This window comes from Solea senegalensis, linkage group LG7 (genome assembly GCF_019176455.1).
Source record: "Solea senegalensis isolate Sse05_10M linkage group LG7, IFAPA_SoseM_1, whole genome shotgun sequence".
Taxonomy (NCBI): Eukaryota; Metazoa; Chordata; class Actinopteri; order Pleuronectiformes; family Soleidae; genus Solea; species Solea senegalensis.
This window is the reverse complement of record NC_058027.1, coordinates 3,242,349-3,258,909: the sequence shown is the minus strand read 5'-3', so window position 1 is coordinate 3,258,909 and position 16,561 is coordinate 3,242,349. Positions and strand designations below refer to the sequence as shown.

Below are 16,561 nucleotides of genomic sequence, written 5' to 3'. Positions count from 1 at the left end.
CCCATGCACACGCGTTCAGACTGGCTCGTGAACCGGGGTCTTTTTGCCGCAAGGCAACAGTGCTAGCCACTCATCCGCCGCATGGCCCCGAAGCTGGTCATGTGTGGGGGAAAAAATTACCAACTTGGGATGCCAATTTTAAAAAGGGGCTTCAGTATGTGAGGAGTTTAAAGCACAAATGAAAGTTTTGTATTCATGGTATATGGTTGTGGGGGATTTTATGTTTAGAATTAAATTTTAGGAGCCATGACTAAAGAAATAATGCTCATCTTTTTCCTAGATTAGCCCAAAACCGTACAATGCAATGATTTCCTTTGACCCTTAAACTTCAATAAATAATAATGTCATTTTTGGTGCAGGTGACACTGTCAGACTAAACCTAGTAGTTAGTGGTAGCTGCTGAGTTTTTGGAAGTATAATGTAAGCTTCTTCCTAGTGAGCATTCCTGCTGGTAACATTGCATTGTGGCAGTTTGTGCCACAGGTGGGAAAAAAAAGAATCTAATAGCTTATGCCTTGGTGACTCACTCAGACAGGCTTTTAGGTGAGGGGTGATGGCACATCTCTCTCCTCACTCTCTTAGGTCCACACTGCTTCAGAAAACTCATATCTCACTTCTGTGTCGCTCCAGTTGCAGCCTTTCAGGAACAACAACACTGGAACCTGAGCTGATCTACACTTGTTATGGCTGACTAATCATCATACTCTTTGTTACGGCAGGAGCGGGGACTTCGCTCAGACTGCAGGACGGACTAATGTCCAACAACAAACCCACTAAGGTGCAGTCAGGCTAAAAGAAGACTTGGAATCAAGTAAACTGCCATTGAAGAATAATTATTTGTTTATAGAATTATTAAATGTATCACTACAGACAGTAAGAGTAAACATGGATCAGGGAAAAATGAAACTCAGGGAGGGACAATTACGGAGAGAAGGTGAGGAGAGAGGGCAGAGAAACAAAAGACAGAGACAAAAAACGCAGTCTATGAAAGCCAGATTATCCAAATCATGCAAAATTCATGCCTTAATCGTATCATGCTATCAAATTGCATCTTCCAAATGTAATTCATGTACAAAATACATACATTGAAAGTTATCAGTAATGGCAATATTAGGCTAAAGCATGTCTGTAGTTTTATTTGTTTCTTATATTCAAGTTTAAGATTCAATGACAAACACACAAAAGAAAAACCTCCCTAAAACCAGAACTCCCCCTTTGCAAATTCTGAAAAACTGGATTACTAGGATTAGGCAAATTAAAGCAAAAACAAAATGAGTAAACTACAGCACAGTTTGAAGCAGAGTGATCGTGTCGTGCTTTGATGTTACAGTCTGATGTCATAAATTAATAAAGAGGAGAGAGAGAACTTCAGTTTCCACAAAGACTCACATTCATGAGCTATTATAACATCATAATGTATTATATGATAACATTATAACATATTTCTCGACCCTGGCCGTCTTGTCTTTCTTCTCTCAATCCAAATATTTTGTGTTTGTGAGCAGCAAGTTCATTCAAAAGGTAAAGGATGGACATTTCCTGGGGAGTATGTTGTGACCCAAGGAAGAAGTAATTACATTTTGGTGGTGATTCAGATACAGATTCAGGATCTTTTTTGTTAATCTTGCAAGAGTTGGAAGTGTTATCGACACTGTGGGGAAACTGAGCTTCCTTGGCACACGTTTGCGCTCTATTAGTGCTTTCCATAGTTTGTGAATGAAGCCGTACAGCATTGGAAGCAGCTGCTGTATCTGTATTTGACAAGTCAGCAACAATGAGCCCTGCAGACTCCATCCCGACAGTGCCCGAACCAATTTAAAGTTTTACTGCTGGACAAGGAACTATTGTGCAGGAGCTAAATTTAGACTCTGATTGCCCTGCTTGGACAAAAAAAGGAAAAGAGAAAGGGTTCCCAGGATTCTTGAAAGGTTATTGAACCCCCGTAAGACTGCAGGCAGAATGCCTACTTAGTTCCTGAGGTTCCTTTAATGAGCTTTTGTTCAGGACGGGATCAAAAGTGTCTCATTTAAATGTTGTATCACTCATCCAGGAGAAAACAGTGTGGCTGAATAAAGTGTGGCCTGCTGATAAAATCCCATTTCTCATTTATTAAAATGTATTCAACACTTGCAAATACTAATGGACAGTGGGATGTTGTGGTCACATGTTAACAATGTTAACTTTATGACAGGAAGTGGAAAATATCTTTAAAGTTTTAACCTTCGCACATCACTGCGGTCCTCTGCCGCACACCCCGCTCCACACCTACACATGAAACCATGCCTACATGTGAAAATGTAAAAACAGAGGAGTGGGTCTAAGTGCTAGGGGCAAGAGGTGAAATGGGAAGTGAGCCTTGGTCTCCCTGCATGCAAATACTGTGTGTGTATGCAGGAGTGAGGCTGCAAGTGAGCGGGTTTGTTTCCAAAGTACCTTGACCCTGCTGACGGCCTCCTGTGCCTGCATCATGCGTATGTTCTTGGAGGGGTTCCTCTCAGACAGCAGCTGAGTGGAGCCCAAGTAGTTAGCAGCAAAGATAATTCCATCAATCAGGTCTTCTGGCTCACAGGGTCCTGGGACTGGGCCAGAGAAGATGGTGATTAGTGGGACAGAACGTGGTAAGACTCGGAATCGGCTGTGCGAGGAGAGAGGGCACTGTAATCACTGCAGTCAACATGCTGTGTGGAGAAATAGAGCCAAATGCTGTTGCTCTAGAGACGGTGATAAGAGTCTGGCTGGGACTGAGGAGTGAGATGGCCACTGGCTGTGAGCTAATGGAGGTTCAGCAGTGTTGGGAATCTGTACTGAGATTAATCTGCATCTGTGATATTAAGATGTGGACTCTCAGACAGCCACTAAGGAGGCAGACAGGCAACTCAGCCCCTCACACATCATTAGGCCCAGAATCTGCCTGCAGGCAGGAAACGAGCACTGGAGGACTCGTATATGTGATGTGACAGCATGATGGCCGAGCAATACTTTTCCATGCAATGACAGCATTTGTTTTCATCACTCAACAGGTGAGCAGCCAATTCACTTACCATCGACAAAGCTGGGGAACGATGCAACCTTCTTCGTTGGCTGCAAGACAAAACCAGAATGTTACACATTTTTCTTCAATATCGGTATCGCAAAGGTTCAGGGAATATCAAACTGCATTGCTGTTAATTTGTGAAAAGTTTATGTGTTTATTTTAGTTCTAGGTCCACAATGACCTATGAATTTTAAAACCACAATGAATTACTTTCTTCAACTTTTCAGTTCACAATTATGAGCAAAACTCACAGTATCACCCAGTCCTAGTTTATAGTGAATTAAAACATGACAATAAATCTCAGAAGGGCCAAACAAACCATTTGTAATATTATATGTGTATTACACAAGTAATATCCTCTCTTTACTGAGAAAGGAAAGGTTTTTATTCATTTGCAAACATTTATTGTGAGTTTTTTGTGATCTTAAAAAAGGCTGAACCTCTCATTGAGAGGTTGAATTAGCAATCTGTTATTTCTGGTTGGGTGTTAATGACAAAACATTGACCTCAATAAAATTTTGTGGCATGGAGTAAGTGAACAGACTCATACAAACACATTTTGTACGCGCCGTGCGCTTTTATTTTGTAGCTTAACGACAACACAACCTTTCTACTACAACATGGCTCTATCTTGCCATCACTGGCATTAAAATTACTTTCAGGTTTAACGCTGTTCAACTCGACTGCTGAGCTACAACAATATCACCCACCACCTGGTTTAAAAGATACATTTACTAAACTCAGTCACGTATTGTGTGAACAGAAGACTGGTTCAACTCTTGATCCCTGTAAAACAAGTCCCTTTGGTGCTTTTACTGAGAATAGGCATCATACATATTCAGACTTTTTTTATTTTTTATTTTGTTTTACAGCGATGCATTGCCCTCAAATACACGCATTTACATCTGGGTCCTTTTACTGCTGCAGGAAACAGGTGCCTGCCATGCACTTTGCTCAAGGGCACAGGGATGAAGCTATAGGAGCCACAGAGTGAGCTCAGAATCGCAAAACATTCATGGGATTCAAACACCGGCGCTGCTGAAACCTGCTCACGATACATCCACAGTCTTCTCCACTCAAGGACAAAGTAAAATGGGCGGGGCCTGTTTGGGAAGCACCCACCGCAGATGTCTCAGTGAAAAACTGCTCTCATAAAACTGCAGACAGACACGCTACTAAATTACCGGCGGACATGAGCTGCCGTTGTAATTACACAATTACTCACTTACACACACACGTGTACGCACACAGGCATGACACATAAACAACACCACCCCCTGTCCACTATAAATGCAAACGACCGCACAACACATCTGAAGGGTGATGAGGGAACATCCAGCGGCGTCTTACCTCAGGTACATTGTTGTTCTCCAGGGGAACATTGAGGTCGGAGCGCTGCTGCTTTCTGGGCTGCTCTGCACCGTTGCTCACCTGCCAGATGAACAGAGAGGAACAGGTGTGAGGTGGATAAGAGAATAAAACGGAACAACATGTGGCACGACATTTCTGCTCTGTTCCTGTGGAGGGTTGGAATAAGCCACAGAGGGCTCGGGGTGTTGGAAAGGTCAAGAAGGTGTACAAGGGAGTCCAAACCCCTCAAAACCCTCCGGGGTTAATAATTATAAATGACGTTAATACATTTACTACAACCCAGGTGGTTAAGGATGGGCTATTCACTGGGGATTATCAAACGAATATTTAACTCTACAGGGAGCAATTTGTGTGTTTTAAAAGGGTTTAAGCATGACCATGCTATGTCAAAAGCACTTTCATTATTTAAAAAGACAATACCACAGGATTTTCTCTGACTTTGGTTGTATTTTCCTGCAGCTTTAAGTTTTGTTTTTCACTTGTCCTTCAGCAGGCGTCGCCCTTCCGTCTAATCTCTCCTCACATATATTAACATAGACGGCACATCCAGCACGCAGTCACATGGATAATGGGTATCCAGTTTGGAGTACACAACTCCCCCCCCCCATTAGTATTCCGTCGTATTACCACCTGGAACAAAACCTCCACCTCCGTCTTGGTGTGGCAGTAAAAAGTGAAATTTCCGAGAAGAAGCCACGCCACTGTGCATGTAAAATGAATCAACACGAACATGACATTTGTGCGTTCCTTTGCAAAAAGAAAAGAGATCAAAACTGCGGCGCTGCTCAGTATTCACGCCGTTGCCCAACTCTGCTGTGCAAACCGCCATTAAATTAGCGAGATTGCCGCTGTTGTTCGGTGGGACGGATGGAATGCTTAAGTGTGAATCATGTCAAACCTTATAAATGACTCCATCTGTAAAATTCAACGTTAAAGACTCAACGTGAAGAGCGTTGTTATTATTATTATTATAATAAAAAAAGCATCTATTTTAACATCCATGAGTGAATAAACCAGTCGGATAAATGCATTACAGATAAACTGAAATAATATGACTAATATACTACATTGTATTTCCTTTCTCATCTCAAGTTTCTCCAGCTGTGAAGCCACTGATATTGATTGTCTGACAGATGAGCAACAATCTCAAGGACTAATCTGAATATCTTCACTCAGATTTACTGCAGACAGACGGACGGATGTACTGATATCTAGAAATGGCACTATACACTATATAGAGCATGGCCTCTAAACGCACAAGCACCAACGTGTAATTAAACACTGACTTACTGACGTAGCACCTTTAAAAATAATATTACAGTACTGTGCTTTCCTCACACAATGCATCACACAGCAAGTCCCTCTTTTTCTAACATTATCTTGCAGTGCCATACTGTGAAGCGAAGCTGTTTTTTAGATTTGTCGTGTCCTGGTTCATACAAGGGTCACGGTGAAGTGCAGCACTGCACAAAAGAACATTCCACTGACGGCAGAGCACAGGAAGCGTCTTAGCGGCCGACTGTAGGGAACGTGGATCTGCGCCGCACTGTACATTGTTTAATCCAGTTCCACTGCCTGACCCAGTTCTGCGATACAAATGAGGCGTACGCGGTGAATGTACGAGCACATGTGCTCACTGAGGAGCAGGTGTGTATCACCAGGATGCCCACAGGAGACTATTCCTGTTCTCCTTTTTACCATCTGAGTGTTCGACTCAAACACACGCTGAGCTCCCCCATCTTCTATCAGTGTGTGTGTGTGTGTGCATTCATCCAGGGCTATGAGAGAGGGAGAAAGATGAGGAGCAGGGCATTTCAAGGTAATATAGCAGAGGAAAGGAGCTCCAGCAATTCTCTGGACATCATTAAGTAACATGTCACCTGTAACTCATCACAAAAAAAGCTCCTTACACATTTCCCCGTGCCGTCAATCTCTGTTTTACAGCTTTAAAATAGCCTCGTTATACAGGACATTTTCTGCAGAGACTCTGACCATAATAAAATTGTTCTGTTGCCGTTACGTTCTTGTGTTCCTCTGATTCATCTCAGAGGCCTCTCATCGGCTACAATTGGCAATTTGGTATCGAATTGGATTTGGAATTGGAAAACTTTATTCTCATTACTTGTGGCACATAATGAGATTGCAGGTGCTAGGTAGTTGTGCTCTTAAAAAGCAAAAACAACTGGATATAAAAACGTATCAGGACACAGCAACAGCACCAGGCAACAAATAGCACAGCTTAATAAAAACAAGAAATAAAAAAATAACCAAACAAAACAAAACATAATAACAGCACAACCTGACACGACCAAGAACCATCTTATGTATTCATCGTATTCAAGTCGCAACCTGCACCAGAATTAAACTGCATTAGCCTTGAGTTTGACCCTTTAAGAGAGAATGGAAAATTACCATTTCTTGACTTAACCACATGAAGTAAACATGAGCTCTATGTGCTTTGTTTGCCAAACCGGGGTTAAGGTATAATAATGATCAATTTATGCCAGGTTATAGCAGAGCTACAGTACAGTATAATATAATATAATATTTACCTTTGTGCATCTTTTCTTTTTTTCATTTTTGAATACTCATTGTTGTAGAAATATTACCATGCAGCAAAAAGACCCGGGTTCGCGACCCAGTCGGAACAAAGGTCTTTCTGCATGAAGTTTGCTTGGTGTCTCAGTTTCCACAATCCAAAAACACACAGACATTTATTGGAGTGAATGGTTGTTGGGTGAAACTGTCCAGGGTGTGACCCGTCTCATCTGTTTTTGAGGCGCTCAGAGTGTTGAGCATTTCTTAAATCGTCTTTAAAAACCTACTATTACTCCATTGTGTTTAACACAGGTTGAGTTTTTAAATGTTTTATGTTTCTATGCTTTCTATTTTTGCTCTTTTTATTTTGTTATTTGACGTCATTTGTACAGTACGTTGGTCAACCTCGGTTGTTGTAAATGTGCGCTGTAAATAAATTTGAGTTGAGTTGACCCGCCTTTTGCCCTTTGTCAGCGACCTTCATACGGAGGATAAAGCGGTACGATGTGAAAACATGTTTCTGAAATGAATTTTGGTGGTAAAACCATATCAATAAAAGTTTAAAAAGATGAAAACATCCGTTTTCAGTTTATTGAAAATGTTTCCAATCACTCTTACAATTCCACTTTCCAATCTTGTGACAAAGTGAACATAAGAATGTAAGCAAAGTCACTTCTAATTACACTAATGCTGACAAAGCATTGTGATTAATTCCAAATGTTAAACACATCATAAAAAAAAATAATGTAATTAACAAAGCTATGTTTTATATTCTCTGTGACAGCTGACCTTTGACCAAGATTATCATCATATCCTTCAAAGAAGAAGATGAAGAAGCCACAATGTGCCTCCACTTAAACCAGACTATGATACAGGAATGAGACGGTTTTAGGGTGAATAACGAAACATGCAAGGAGGAAACTCCTATTATATTTCGCTATCTCATCTTAACATATCTTGTCTTGTCTTTTTTTATCTCATCTTTGTGACATGCAAGTATGATCCCAGCATAAATGAAATGAGATATTGCACAACAATATGAATGCTCTGCTTTAGGAACAGCTCACCTGCTCTTGTGTCCATCTCTGCCTGTCCTCTGGTGAACGTGGATGTGCCTTGATGTTCCTCTGCAGCTCGGGGTTGTTGTGGTGCATGGAGGGCAGATTCAGAGACTTGGGTCTGCTGTCATGCCGGTGGTGAGCTGGCGGGTAGGAGGCCGGGTCGGGCTTGGCGTGAGCGTAGTTACTCGGTGCGGGGTCGTGCGCCAGCTCCTCTGGGCTTTGATCTGTGCTGCTGCTGAGACTCCCCATGCTCATACTCATCTTTATCTCAGCAACTATTTGGTCAATGTCCTCCTCTGCCTCCTCCCCCGTCTCCCCCTCTACCACCACCACTTTTCTGCTGCGGTACGGAGACACGCGCACTGAGTTCCCATTGTCCTCCGGGGCATAGTAGTCTCCAGTGTAGGCCCTCCCATGTCTCTCGTCCTCCTCACCTTCCTCATCTTCCTCCCCGTGAGGGCAGTAGTCCTCACTCTCTGCCTCCTCCTCCTCCTCCTCCTCCTCCTCTTCACCGTGGTTGTGCAGGGTGTCTTGGAGGGAGGGTGGATGATGGTGGTGATGATGGTGATGGTCCAGAATGGGTTCTGGTCTTCCGTTGTATATCTGCTCATCTGGATCCTGCTCCACCACCTCACAGCGAACCTCCCCCTCTGCCTCACCCCAGTCCTCCACCCTGTGCCTCTCCCGCCCCACCCACTGCTCCTGCCTGACCTGGCCCTCCTCTTTCCACTCCTCCCGCTCATTCTCATCACTCTCTCTCCACTCTTCTCTCACCTCTTCTTCTCTCCACTCTTCTCTCACCCCTTCCTCCTCTTCTTCTCTCCACTCTTCCCTCACTGCCCGGTCTCCCTCCTCATCCTCCACCCATTCTTCCTCCCTTACCTCTCCCTCACCCTCTTCTTCCTCAACCCAGCCTTCCACAGCCTCCTGACATTCATCAGTGTGGGGTCCGGCTGGTTGCATGGTGCCCGTGCAGTCCCCCTGACTGTGGCCCTGGCTGTGGCCCTGGCTGTGGCTGCAGTCTCCCTGGCTGCTGCAATCCATGCCTTCCAGGTAGCTGTCATCCTCTGGGCAGTAGCGGATGTAGTAAGTCACACCTTCGTCCTCCTCTGCCAGTCCTGATCACAAACACACATGTTTCTGAATATCTGTGGCTTGTACATTCAAAAGGCTCATTAAAAAGGCTCATTCAGATATATTTAGGATGTTTTACTGGCAGAAATGCTGTATACTTCAGGTCTGAACACACGCACTTTAGATCCAAACGCAAAAAACACATCCAGCAGGGGTTTACTTTAACGAAGTCTCGGGTCTCACAAGAAACACAAATTGCTTCACTGTACTACACACACACACACACACACCCTGCCCTGGTACTGGCTATAAGATCAAGGTTGTGATAGTGTTATTTTAGACAATAATCATGGCAGAGTCGGCAAAAAAGAAGCAGAGAAAACAGTTGTCCGAGAAAGCGAGGAAGAGGAAATGAGTGTCTGACCGAGCGAGGGGCCACACACACACGAGTAAACAAACAGACCACTAAGAATTTAACAGCACAAAAGAAGTCTGAAAAAGTGACCAGACCTGCAAAGTGAAATGAGATTAATGGCTACAATCTCATTTCATGTTACAGCAGCGTAAGTAGTGCTTTGATTCGCACAGTTCTCTCTCTCTATCGGTCACTTGCCTTAATATCCTCAGACACAGATGAACTCACTTACACACAAACACACACTGTCACAACCGTGACTTAATTTTGTCCTCGCAAATGGACCTGGATCCGTGTGTGTCAGTATACAGAGCAGGTAAGTGAGATATGATCTCAAGTGAGCAAAAGAGGGCATCGAGGGTGCACGTTAATGCTGACTTAGCGCTGTCAACCTGTGATCACAATCTGACCGAAGACTGGTTATATTTGATGCGATTGGTTAATGGCAAACAACTATGTAAGACCAAGAGCCACCGTTTTCAATATCATTTTTATGTAGGGCTTGAAAACGCGTCGATATCTGATGACTTTGATTGATCCGATGCTTCTGTTCTTGTTCTTTGGAAATATTTTCATGTTTTTAAACACCTGCAGTGTGTGACATTGTGACATCACCATCCGTTTCTGCAGCGCTCTGTCTTCAGTACAACTGACAAAATGCATAACCATTAAGACAAGACAATAAACCTGGTGAAATGTGATACTGGCAAAGCAGCTGTGCAACAGCATCGTCATTGTGCACATGCTGAACAGTAGATGAGAAGTACTTTTGGTAATCACTACTCCTTAATGCTAATGTCAGGGATGGCACAGTCACTGTTTTGCTGCTAACAAGTAAATATTCTCTCAATGTCAATAATGACTCACCATCATCATAGTCTTCCTCATCGTCTGAGGTGTTGTTGATATAGTCAGAGCTGGAGTCATCGTCCAGGCTGTCAGCGCCACCGTGGAAGTCCGCCTGGTCGCGGTGATCTTGTTCACGCTCGTGCTCCGGCGTGGAGGGCGTCGCCGGCCGCTGACCCGGCAGCTCTGCGTCGGCCTGGTTACCGCACCGCTGAACATCAACGTCTGTGGTGATCTCCACGTCTGAATGACTGTGACCCACGTCTTGAGACTTTGTAGAGGAATATTGTGCCTTACAGGTGCGAGGGTGGGGTTTCAGATCATGTGGCTCTTTGGGGTAGCGAACCGGGCGTTGCCGAGGAGGGAGGGGTTTCAGGTCACATGGCTCTGTAGGATGAGCGGTGGGACAGGACACGGGGCCTGGAGCATCCATACTGTTACCCCCACTGGTCCCTGGCCTCTTCCTGTGAGCCATGATTGGCAGCTTACAGGCCATGCATTTTCACTCGATTGATCCTGTGAAACAGAGACGGGGCAAAACGTTAGGGAACCATCAAATACATTTGTTAATCCAGCCATGACAGTGTATTCACGAGAGAGAAATAGACTACAATAAAATAGGATGAAATACAATAAAATGCTTCAGGTTAGAGCCTTAAAGCCTTCAAGGTTGTCGGTATAAAAAGTGTAACTGTGTGTTTCGAGCAGACTGGCATCAAACATTACCTTCCCTTTATCCCTTAGTCTTTTTCAACAATTTGCAAAAAATTTTCAACAACTGCAACCTTTTTCAGTTGACGCCAAACGTGACTGCGATTGTGCACTAAACTATCTGCACATTTTAAGGAACGCATTGTGCCTTCTTTGCACAACCTTGGCTTCAAATACACAAAAGTCTGGCAATGAAATGCACTGATTCAAATTTAGAACAATTGACGACTAGAGTAGAGTCTTTCAAAGCCCACCTCCTTCACAAAAGCCCAGAGGAACACTGCATCACACACAAAAAAAATCAATAGTTAAATCAAGGTCATCTCCATAAGGGTGCTGCACATTTCCACTGACACCATTGGGCTGGCAGTTCAATCAAGACTTTTAATGATTATTCAGTAGCTTGCTGAGTAAGAATGGTCGACCGGGGAAACAGTGAAGACTACTGTCTTACAAGAGCGGCATAAGAAGACGGAGATGGCGAGCAGACACTGAAATGTTTCTGTGGGAAGCAAGGAGACAGTGTGATGAAACTCATGGAAATAAGCTGTTGATTTCAACATCTTTAGTTTTAAAGATTCAGCAACTATCAGCAACTGTCAAAAAGTAAACGTCAGTCTCGTCAAACACAATTTTGTTTAACAAAAACAATTATGGATATAAAAGGCCTATGAGTAAGAAATTCAAGACTTAAAGTCATAAAATAGCCATGGTATGACCTCAGAGATCAGAAAAACATGAAATACCTGCTTCACTCATAGTAATGTTACAGCCAGAATATTCACAAGATAAATTGTTTGGTTTGGTTTGGTGGTTTAGTTTGTTTCACCACCACCCGTCCAATAACACATCTTCTACCGATTTGCCAGCAGAGTTAACGTAACGACCTGCACCTTTGGGTTGGAAGTGCCAGACGTGTCCCAAAAAAAGCCCCACTACCCCACTCAAAAACTTCTCAACCAGAGGAAAAGAAAAACAAGGGTCTAGATAATTCTCTCGCTCTCTTTCATACATATTTCTGATGTATATGCTTTTAAAAATGTCTGCCTGTTGCCGACATGTGAAAATTAACCTAATAAGTTACAAATAATAATAAAAAATAAAACAGACTTAAAATCAGAGAAGACAGTACACATGTGTATAAACCCAGTATAACGACAGCTAAAAGTGCAGCTACTTATTGCTGTGCTCCGGAAAGTCAGGAAACCACGCTCGACAAAGTTCTAAAATGAGATTGCAGTCACTGTTTTAAATGTAAAGGTCATGACTGTACTTTACATAATGCCCTTTAACAGATATGATATGATATGCAGAACAAAAACAAGAGGACTGGGATTGGACCATCAATTATTACAGACACCAGGAAAGTTTGCTAGATAGGTGATATAGTCAATGTATAGTCTTCAAAATAAACAGGGGAAAATAAAACAGTAAAATACTAAAATCCACTGCCTTTGTAATGTGTAATGCACCAATTTCTTCCCAAAAGGCACCTTGTCATCCATTGTGTCCCCATTGCTGCTCTGTTGTGCCACCCAGTTGCTATGAACAACTGTCCCAGAGGAATCTTCGTCACTGCTTTCCCTAGTTTTACTTCCCCATTATTACATTTTCCATCTCCAGTGATTACACTGGCTAATTAGCTCTACGAACATGGCACATTCTCCTATATCACACACACACACAGACACAGGTTTGGGCAGCTATTTTGTCTTATTAACCTCTATTTATTTGGACTGACTAAGCCGAACCTTAACTCGATTCAAATGCTCCATAAAATAACAGTGTTTATACAAAAAGAACTCTGAAAGAAGTAATAAAAATGTAAACACACACAGTCAGGGGACTAGTACATGCCCTGGGCTGACTGGTTCTAAACAACACTATTATTACTAATAACACAGATACACAGACACGCATGTTCACTACAAATTGTGAAATTCACCAACATCTTTCCTCAACTATCTGTCTTACCTCAGGTCCTGAGCTCGGCTGTAGTATACAATAGAGCTGTGATGTGCTGTAACAACGGCCTCATCCTCCGCCCTTCAATCCCTCCCTCCCGTCCCTCTCTTTGCTCCTCCCTTCCCCCACCAGCTGCCACACACCATGTGCCTTCCTGACTCCACCCTCCCTTTTTCCTCCACATTATATCCCAGCATCTCCCCGCGGCGCACCAGCCCCTCCTCATCTAATTCTCTACAACTGCGTGTGTGGATTTGGTAACTATGGGTAACTGCATCCCGGTGGGATCTGATACCCTCTGACCTCGTCTTTGTTGACCTTCTCGATTCACAAGCCCTCATTTTCTACAACAATGATTCCTGACCACGTTCGTGTACCACATCATGTTTAGTTTTTAATGCAACTCCCATGTAAATTTGAAAATCTGAGTTGCGAGTCAGGTGGCTTTTCCCAAACCTGCTTTGTCTGGCAGTTGTTTAAGATCATTCTGCACCACATTTGCATGTATTTGTCCATGACACGCACCAGTGCAGCATAAATACAGGGTTCACAACAACTATAACTGTGCTTACACACTGATGATATATCTGCACATTTATGTTCTTTTTAATTTATTGACAAACGTGTCCATCGTCCAAATTCGTACTCTTTGGCATTGTCATACTTTTATTGTATTATTTGTGTTGTTTTTATACTTTCTACAGTATTTTATTGTGTGTTTTATTGTTTGTTCTTAGGTCTATTAGGTCTTATGTTTTTATATTTTATTTGTTTTATTTATTTATCTCAGACGTACAGCACTTTGTTTCTGCTGTATTAATTTTAACCGAGTGAGAATAATCACGTGATTCAATACACAAACACATTTCTTGTAAAACATGAACAAGAAGATACAAATACACAGGTTTCCTGATTTGATTTGTATAATTTAGAGATATTTCAGTTGGTTTGATGAGAGACTGAGGTACTGTATACAATTAGGATTTAAAAATATTAATGTTTACATTAAAAATGGACCCCATAGTAAATACATTTAATTTAATATGATAACATATGGTGAACACAAACAAACTAAACTGTCCTCTTGACCAGACCAGTCATAACACTTAAGCATCCGAACTCTAACAGCTTGCAATCTTAAGGAGGAAATCAGATTATATTACAATTACTATTTACTATAATGTTGCCAATCCACACCTATTCACTCACACATTCATCACTTTATTTTTGCCCTTCCGGCCCAATATTAAAAGATTTATTTCAGGATTTTATGAATCATTATGAGATCTTTCACATTAAGACCCAAATGATTCGGAATTTCAACCCAGCCCTGCATGCAAACATTACAAATACACTATTTATGCCTTTACATTAAAACATGTTTTATCACCAGTGATAGCCAGTGACACAAAAGCCATCTCCCAAATAATGCTCTGAAATGAAGGCACCGATTTAGCCTGAACCTCCATCACTAAAAGGCTTGAGACACACACTCGTGCACACACACACACACGTGCACACACTGGCAGCACATCAGCCTGTCTGCAGTATCCCAATTGTCTGTTTTAAGCTACAGCTCGGGACCAATTGTACAGGACTGTCTCCATAGACATACCTATTCATGTCTGCCACAATACACGTCGGCTACAGTAAACCTAAAGCTTCTAATTACCCACAGACACTTGCACTATTTGCCAGATACATCTATTTAAATGTGTGAATGTGTGAATGTGTGAGTGTGTGTCCTGAGGAACAGCTGAGGAGACGACTGAGGGTGAGACAAGCAGTCCAAAAACAGCAGATGGCTCGGTCAGAGTACGGGCCCAGGGAATACTAATGTCTCTGTGGAAGGGAAGACGAGACTGATGACAGCAGCAAAGAACCCTGAAGATAGAGGAGTATCAGTCAAACTCTAACAGCAATTCCTAGAAGACAGAAATAAGTACGTCCATTGATCTCTTGGGGTGTGGGAATTAATGACCAAAATCACGGAGGCCACCAACCCTCAGATGTGTGGAGATAAAGCGCTAAAAAGGAGACCTAACAATGACAAATGTGTGAAACATGTGCTTTTTAATTCCCCCCAGAAAAAACTATTTTCCTTGTGGAGCGGTGGAATAATTAATTAATTTTATCATTCATCAGCTTTTAAATGAACAGCGCCACAACGAGGAGAAAATGAACGTCTCTGCTCAGATTAATCATCACCGGCGGAGTTTAAGTCAGAGTAAATGAAGAAAAATAAATAATTCAGATGGTAATTTACGCATTTGAAAATAAAAATGCTCAGTTGGTATCGAGCGGTATTTCACTTCCACTGAGTAAGACGTTTTGCATACGTGGCTTATTGTGATTAATATCAGTATTGTGTGGGATTCATTTGAACTACATCTCCAGCTTCACCACTGTCGCGCACACCTTTTTATTCTGGACTAGTTTTTTCACGGATGAATTTGTTTCACTTTAAAAGTGATACTATAATTTTGTGCTAAGTCAAACTGCTGCTGCTCTGAATTCTAATGTCTCTGCTCTCGGCTCATTTTTCACAATGAAAATGAAAAAAATTGAGACCTGTCTGCTGGATTTAAAGCACAGGCATGAATTGTGGAATATGGATGATTTCTGTGAGGTCCCAGAGAGAGAGAGTGAGAATGAAGAGATAGACTTTTCCATTCCATTTCTTTGGAAAATAAAGAACTGAGTACCTGCTGCTACTGAGGAAATTGATGTTTCAGTTGAAGCATGCCGTCTGCTCTCTCACACACATCCACAGAGAACACTGTTGTTGTTCTTACAACATTCATCCGTGAACTCGGTTAAACCACATTTAATTTGTGAATTCATATTATGTAAGTGTTGGGTTTCGTTTATGATGCTTAATATTTATGCAAATCAGGGATGAGCCGATACAAAATTCAGTATCAATATCAGTTCAAACTGGCCAAAATCACTGGATCAGGTATTGGAAAAACATCAATTAAATACATAACGCAACACAGGCTGTTAAGAGAGACACATGCAAAGATCATGTGGTCTATGTGGACTTCTTTTCACATAATCTGACTGTATTGGCTACCTTTTATCTCCTCTGTCTGGAAGGGTGAAATACTTTAAAATCAACATTAAAGAGCCATTTCGGGTGATGTATGTGGCGATTTTTGCCCTACAAATAAAACTGAATTGGACAGCGTCTGATACGGAAAGATGAATGGCGTTATTTACTTTTACATTTAAATCGAGCGCCGATAAAGTCTTAGGCGATCCTGTGTCTTATCTGATGGGAGGCAGCACTATAGCAACATGCAGTACACATTGCAAAATGTTGCATAATGATGCTGGGTTTCAGAAAAATGAACACGTGGAGCTGTGGAGCACATTCCTGAGACACTGAGCATGTAAAAAAAACAATTTATGGTTCATGAAATAATCACTGCTGCCGATAATCCATCATCCTTAATAGGGTCAGCTCTGATCACACAATCCTATGGCGATTATAGCTGTCGAACTAATTATACAACCCATACAACGTTTCCAGATCATTTAACA

General features: G+C 42.2%; 1 protein-coding gene across 3 annotated transcripts in view; it reads right to left on the bottom strand.

The window, feature by feature from the left end:
- The window catches only part of apba2b (amyloid beta (A4) precursor protein-binding, family A, member 2b), a 67,004-nt gene that overhangs the window by 21,002 nt on the left and 29,441 nt on the right, over nt 1–16,561 (bottom strand). For 2 of the 3 annotated variants that reach the window (XM_044030340.1, XM_044030342.1), the window contains exons 2-6: nt 10,361–10,855; nt 8,011–9,122; nt 4,385–4,465; nt 3,042–3,081; nt 2,434–2,579 (exon numbers count right to left, since the gene is read on the bottom strand). In XM_044030340.1, the coding sequence (XP_043886275.1) occupies nt 2,434–2,579; nt 3,042–3,081; nt 4,385–4,465; nt 8,011–9,122; nt 10,361–10,835 (1,854 nt within the window). In that variant the 5' untranslated portion in view covers nt 10,836–10,855. Of the gene's footprint in view, nt 1–2,433; nt 2,580–3,041; nt 3,082–4,384; nt 4,466–8,010; nt 9,123–10,360; nt 10,856–13,024; nt 13,089–16,561 lie in introns of those variants that run through there. The other variant, XM_044030341.1, reaches the window with a different exon arrangement.